We start from the raw sequence: 6,913 nt of genomic DNA, 5'->3' as shown, positions 1-6,913 counted from the left end.
CCAATCATATATGGTCAATCTTATACAATATTTATAGATCCAAAGGCATGGTGTAGATAGATTTATAGTATACATATTGTTGTATAACAATGTATCCATGCCATTGAGACTTTTTTTTGGACAACTTGTAGACCCAACACATAATTGCAAATGAAAATTGGTATTAGGTATTTAGACTAAATACGAGATCGATGCTTATTAAAAGAATAGATCATATATTGTCTACCCGATCATTTCAATAAGTTTCAAAGAGATAGTATTATTTGCAAACTATCAATGAAATTTTACGTGTGTACTGATTTTATGAAAAACAAACTCGGAATCATGTCAAAATTAATTTAGTATATTTACAATTACAAATGAAAATATTAATTTATCTCGTGAAAATAAATTTATTGACCAACATAAGTTTTATACTTGTATAATATATGTTCAACTTCATTGATGTTTCGAGCAACAATTTTATATCGAAATGATGTCGGTTTTTAGCGATTCTTTTTCCGTTGGACTTTTTAACTAACCTATTATCAGCTTGAATGAAAATTTCAGATTTTGATTTGAAGCATTGTCCTAGAATTGCCCTAAACCACAATATCATCATGATAAACCCTAGACATGACCATTCCACATTCAAAACCAAATATCTCTTCAATTACTCAACCAAATAACATGAAAAGATATTCATTAGAAAGCTAATATAATAGGCTACAAAATGCAAAAAATTTCACTTAAATCTATCAAGTGTAGCCTAAGTTATGCTCATATTAATCAAGCTTAAAAGCACACCCAATTCTTCTCAAATACCTCCCCTTCCAAACTCTTCCCATCAATGCCCCCAAATCTAGCGCTATCAGCCGTCGATGACGTCTGATCGAACGACCATAATTTAAACTTGGAAAAGGTAGCGATCCGCGTGATAGGCGTATTAGCCAATCAGATGTCAGTATCCGTGTATTGAACATGACAAGCCGACTATTTAAGCCTAAACATTTTAGTCATTTCCTCACAACGAAATTACCAGTAAGATATCAAATAGCTTCTCTTTCTTTTCTCTCGATCCCAATTTTCATTCCGATAATCTTCTTCTTCCCTATCCCATTCAACTCTTCTGTTCCTTAACCCTAATTCTACTTTCGGATTGTGAGATTTCATCTTGATTTTACTTCAATGGCTACTGAGGAACCGGTGGTGCCGGTGGAGTCTGCGGCTGAGCCGGACAACGTCGAACAAGCGGAAGAAAATCCGGCGAACAAAGCTGCGAAGTCGAAGAAGTCCAAAGAGCCTAAAGAGAAGAAACCTGCTGCTCGTAAAAAAACTAGAAATCCCCCAACTCATCCTCCATATGAAGAGGTGTGTTACTGAATCGAATTCAGATTATGTAACTGAATTATTGTTCGGTATATTGGATCTATTTTGTTGATTTGGTTTGGTGTTTTGATTTCAGATGATTAAGGATGCGATTGTTACGTTGAAAGAGAGGACTGGTTCGAGTCAGTATGCGATCACTAAGTTTATTGAAGAGAAGGAGAAGCAGCTTCCGCCGAACTTTAAGAAGATTTTGTTGTTCCATTTGAAGAAACTTGTGGCTTCCGGGAAGTTGGTGAAGGTTAAGAACTCGTTCAAGCTTAAACCGGCGAAGTCGGCAATTGTGAAACCTGCTGCTCCTGCGAAGAAGAAGCCTGTAGCTGCTAAGCCGAAGTCTAAAGCCGTGGCTAAGCCCAAGGCTGTGGCTAAATCTCCTGCGAAGCCGAAAGCAGCGGCAAAGCCGAAGCCTAAGACGGCTGCTAAACCCAAAGCTGCTCCTAAACCTAAGCCTGCTACAGCCAAGTCAAAGAGCAGTGCTGTTGCAAAGCCCAAAGCTGCAGCAAAAACTAAAGCTGCTCCCAAGCCGAAAGCCAAGGAGAAGCCAGCCAAGGTGGCAAGGACATCGACGAGAACCTCACCAGGGAGGAAGGCACCAGCTCCGAAACCGGCAGTGAAGAAAGCGCAGGCGACGAAGAAGGCTCCGGCAAAAAGTGTCAAGGCTAAGAAAGTGAAATCTCCGGCGAAAAAGGCTCTGGCTAAAAGAGGAAGGAAGTAAAGGAGGTAGACTGTGGCGGCGGTCCTGTAAATCCGTAATCCTTGTGGGTGTATAGACCCTTATATGCCGGGCTATAGAGGAGTTTACTTCAGACATTTCGAAATTTTCTGTTATTTGTTTATTTGTAGACCTTCCCCCCCCCTCCAAGTTGATGTATCTCTCAGCTTAGTTTTTAATGGAAATTCTGTGATCAATTAGGAGCGTCGATTTCAGTTTTCAACCTATGATTTCTATGGGCAATCCGACTGCATCAATATCAGGAAACGTTTCATTTCTCTTAACGCTCGAAATGGAATCAGATTGGATTGCGTAACTGAAGTTTGAAGCTTTGTTGCTAAGCTTGGTAAATCTCAATCCAACTTTCTGTTTGTGTGGTTCCAATTTTGCCTAATATCTGTCTAGAAGTTGAATTCTCAAAGATATTATTTAATTGATAGCTTGTTATAGTTCATCGTTTCTTAGATGGGGTTGATTGGTTTTTAGAGTTTGATCATAAGTATTGATTCTTTGGGCCTGATGGTTTAGCAGCATTCTCAAAATTTATGATATAATCTACAGATGTTATCATTGGTGGTTGTCCCTTGTAGTTTGTTAACTTTAGGATTGACTGTTGAGGATTTCTTTCACAAGGGATGGATTAGGGTTTTTTATTAACTACGGGATTAAGATGTTTGGAGCACATGTTTTTGAAGAATAAGAGAAGCTACCCTTGTGATAACANTTATTTATTATTATTATTAACTATGGGATTAAGAAGTCGTTTGGAACACACAAGTTTTTGAAGAATAAAAGAAGAGCTCCCCTTGTAATAACATTGAGGTTAGGAAGATTGGCCTATAAATCAAATGTGGTTAGGATAACATTAAGGTTAGGAAGATTGCCTATAAATCAATGTGGGTATTTCTACCAAAGTTAACTTATGGCATAGAAGGTGATTGGTGGATATGAACTTGTTATAGTTTTTAGAATTTGGCTGAGAAGTCAAATTTGTTGGAGGGATTTATAAACAAATTGGAGGAAAAAAAAACAAGAATAATTTTTAGGGGGGGAGGATTGGGATGGGATTATCATTCTTTTATATGATTAAACTATTGGCTACACTAGTTTAGTCCATACCTTTGGTTTTGAAAGTAACTTGTATGATATTTCGTAGGTTGCTTGAGCATACCTCCTAAATAGTCAAATAGAAGGGGAATGGTCAAGCTTGGTTATGTAAGTGAAGGAGGTTATCCAGGTTTGGTGGATAGGGTTGATCATTGATTGGTCGACGTCAATTGTGGATTCAATCTGGCGTCAACAATGGTCATCTCAGATTTGGAGAGATTTGTTAAGCTGACTGACCAAGTCTTGCAAAGGGAGAAGAGAAGAAAGAAGAAATGAAGAAAAAGAAATGGAAAAGAAAGAAGAAATAAAGAAGTAAAGGAAGAGAGAAATGGAGGAGACGAGAGAAATTGAGTAAGGAAAAATAAAAAAAGTATTAATTTCTCTTAATACATATTCAACCAGTTTTGTTGGTCAGAGTCCATCTAGGCCTCGCCTACGGACTGACTGTCGATTTTGCTCCTTCGATCAACCATGCCATAAAGCTAACTGATTGAAGTTGGTCAGGCCAGTTTTGGTCGGTCAAATTGGTTGCTCACTTATCCCCAGTGGGGTAGAGTTTAACCGAGCTATTTTGAAATATCACTTGTTTTCAGCCAACCAATGAGTAAGTGACACATTCCTAGTTCACTCCCTTCTCGAGTTGGTATCTTTAAATACAAAAGTGACATATCCTGTGGTAGAGTTATTTGTCTTTGATTGGCTCAGGCGCCTTACAACATTGGAGTTATGGGTTAGGCATGTGACCATGGGAGAGAAATGGTCGTTTCTCACCTTATAAATAGAGGAAGCCTATTCATGCTCACAGTTGAGGTACTTAGAACTATGGATTCCTCTGTGCGTAGCTCAACACAAGCTCTAGTCTGATTCAAGCATAGGAGGATGGTGTGGTGTCATAGGAGGAGGGTGTTTGGCAAGCACTACCAGCTGTTTATTTGTAGGTTTTCGCAGGTCTGTTCTTTTCGTTCCATAACTTCATTCCTTTTTTTGAAGGTAGCCAAAGGAATGCCTAAAAAGAAAAAGAAAAAAGATAAACCATCATGGACGGCTGAGAAGCCAGCAAGCATAGCAAACTCCCTGTACTTTTAACTCTCCGTTAATAAGAAAATTAAAAAAGCTTGGTAATGGGCTAGAAGATATGTGAATGTTTCATTTGGTTGCTGACAAGTGACGAGTCATTTCCAGCCCTCTTCTGGTTACTTTAATTGGGTGTGAGATAGTGCTGACGTGGGGTTTAGGGAGAGTTGTCGAAGTTGGAAAAGATTTGTTTCTCTGCTCTCTTCCATTCAGTGGGATGGCTATTTAGCCTGTCCTCCCTTCATTCTCGTCCTGGATACTATGGAGAATGATAATGTCCTAAGAATATTAGAGTGTGCATTGCACATTTGTCCCCCAGAACTCGGTGGCATTAAAATTGCTATCTGAAAGATAAATCCCCAGGGGTGTCTTTACCTTAATTGGTGCTCTGTGTAGACAAAGTGAGAAAGAAAGGTGTCGTCTAGTTTTACTAGAGACGTTGAACTATTTCCAATCCTAAAAGTGCCACATTTCATAGTTCTGGCCAAATACCTTGTCACTAAAATGGCTGTTCTGTGGGAGCTGCGGCTGGAGACTGATCATATTTTTGTAGTTTGAGGGAATTTAGCCTCTGCAGATTCCTCAACTGGTCGATCCTTCTGTTGGAATTTGGAATTTTACTTCAGTTCTTTCTTCATTTTTATCCGTGGAGGTGGAGGGTACATCTTGATCATCATTTTGAGTGCTATTTCTATAGAACAATATGACATTTTTGTAAAACTTGGATGAGAATGGGTTATCCCTGGATCAATCAATTGCTGTACCTAGTGTCTAGAACCAAAAATCCAACATTCATGAAAAATGCAACTCTTTTGTTTCTTAGGAAAATTTTGGGAGGTGAAATAAAAATTGTTTGGGATGTCAAGGTTTCTATACCTCTTTCGAAGTTGAATTTATGTTTTTCCTAATGTTGGACACAGTTTGGATACAACTTAGACATGACTTGAACACGGTTTTGGAAAAAGTAAACCTAAAATTTAGGGCAACAAATGGAGATTGCTTTATAGACTCTAGTCTTTATATGGATGAATCCTAATGTATTATTATGATATCTTCCTCATAGCCAACTAAATCCTTCTAATTTAAATGATTTATCTATGAAGTAGTATCAATTATCACTACAGACACATCCTATTACAGAAAATGTATCTCCAACGTATCTATTTCCTACATTTTCAGTAATCGGCATATTGGTGTGCGTGTTTCTTAGAAAGCTCTGGAGCCTCAAATGTCTCCAAAATATGGACACCCAACAACATTATTTGCCCTTTTGGACTACTAGTTTTTCCTCTTCAGAACTAATTGTAAACCCAAGAACTCATGGACTTAAAATTCGTTGTAAGATGAGATTCTAAGAGGTTGGAAGCTTAATTTCATAATTTGACGAAAAGGTTTTGGTTTGTTGAACGGGAAGCTTTCTTGCACGTCAACAATTTAGCTGCCACCAATGTCATTGCCCAACCTAAGTTGTACTTGTATCATTTGGTCAGGTGAAAGCTCAAAAAGAGTTTGTCTTTTTTCTATATTTCCCGTTGGCACTTATACATGTAGGTGGATTAAAAAGAAGAATTTGTCTTGCTTCTCTATCTCTCGGTTGGATTTGTTTGTGCAGAGTTGTTCAGCATGCATATCATATTGCTTTTTCTGGCGTCCTTTTGATATCCTTAGTCTCCATATTTGGGTCGTAGGTGACTTTCCTATCCTCAAAATTGCGATTAGATATCATACTTATCATTTGTCATGCAGCCATATTTCTTAGACTATTATGTTAAAGATCCCCAGGAACTTTGGTCGATGATAATTTTTGGAACTTTTGGGATGTTTGATTCACTACTTCTAATAGGAGGATTCTGGTGGTCCCTTTATTATATCGAAGTCAGTATACTACTTCGGCTCATCTAATGACGATGATCTCATGATTTATTGTCTAGCTTTCAACTTTTTGAATTTGAGGCTCTTTGTCAGTTTTTCTTATGTAGTTCAACGTTGGTTATTCATAGTTGGAGTTCATTTTTGAATATATCAGCTTCGTTAAGTAAGATTGGGGAAATATGTCCGGATGACCTCTTTTGAGTGAGAGGCCCAAATGAAATCCTTCCTCCTTCCTCCTTCCTCCTTCCGTTTCTTCTTCTGTTTCTTTTATGTATTTTTTTTTCTTTTGCCTTCTTCCTAAGGATCGAAATCGAGAAGCTAGAGGAAGAAGCATGAGGAAAAATTCAAACGAAGGGAAGAAGTTTGTAGTTGTGTATGTGATAAAGAACTAGAGGAAAAAGCGAGGGGAAGAAACAAGAATTCGTTTGAGTGCTAGACCCTCATATGTATAAGGATAAAACGACACTTTCACATGTAAGTAACGTAAGTAGAAGGCCATCTTTCGAGCAAATTTGAATTTTGTACCAAATTTTAGTTGGACCCCTCAAAAGGGCCCTCCGTACTAGGATCTTATCAATTTATGATGAGATTAATTTGTTAAATCTGGTTGCTGCGGGTAGGAGAGCATGGTAGAGGTTTTATTTTGACTAAATCATTAGAAATGCCTATGTAAGTTCGTTCTTTGTGATGTTGAGCAAGTTGTTTAGGCTTTTAAGACCCCGGTTTAATTTGTTACAGTCATTTGAAACTATTAGATTCTAACGTACTACTAGGATGGAGCAC

General features: G+C 38.0%; 1 protein-coding gene across 1 annotated transcript; it reads left to right on the top strand.

Annotated features, from left to right (window-relative positions):
• The first annotated feature begins 1,002 nt into the window (after positions 1–1,002).
• LOC120077979 (histone H1-like) lies at positions 1,003–2,304 on the top strand. Its single transcript, XM_039032127.1, has 2 exons — positions 1,003–1,350; positions 1,445–2,304. Exons 1-2 carry the CDS (start codon positions 1,168–1,170, stop codon positions 2,078–2,080), a joined length of 819 nt encoding a protein of 272 aa, XP_038888055.1. The 5' UTR covers positions 1,003–1,167; the 3' UTR covers positions 2,081–2,304.
• Positions 2,305–6,913: the final 4,609 nt, after the last annotated feature.

The sequence above is a fragment of the Benincasa hispida genome, chromosome 5 (genome assembly GCF_009727055.1).
Source record: "Benincasa hispida cultivar B227 chromosome 5, ASM972705v1, whole genome shotgun sequence".
Classification (NCBI taxonomy): domain Eukaryota; kingdom Viridiplantae; phylum Streptophyta; class Magnoliopsida; order Cucurbitales; family Cucurbitaceae; genus Benincasa; species Benincasa hispida.
This window is presented reverse-complemented; position numbering and strand designations above follow the sequence as displayed.

What these genes read in the sequence shown, in the direction of transcription:
- LOC120077979 (XM_039032127.1), top strand. Translation starts at nt 1,168, where the DNA reads ATGGCTACTGAGGAACCGGTGGTGCCGGTGGAGTCTGCGGCTGAGCCG. An exon ending in CTCATCCTCCATATGAAGAG is followed by an intron (nt 1,351 to 1,444) that starts GTGTGTTACTGA and finishes TTTTGATTTCAG; the next exon opens with ATGATTAAGGATGCGATTGT.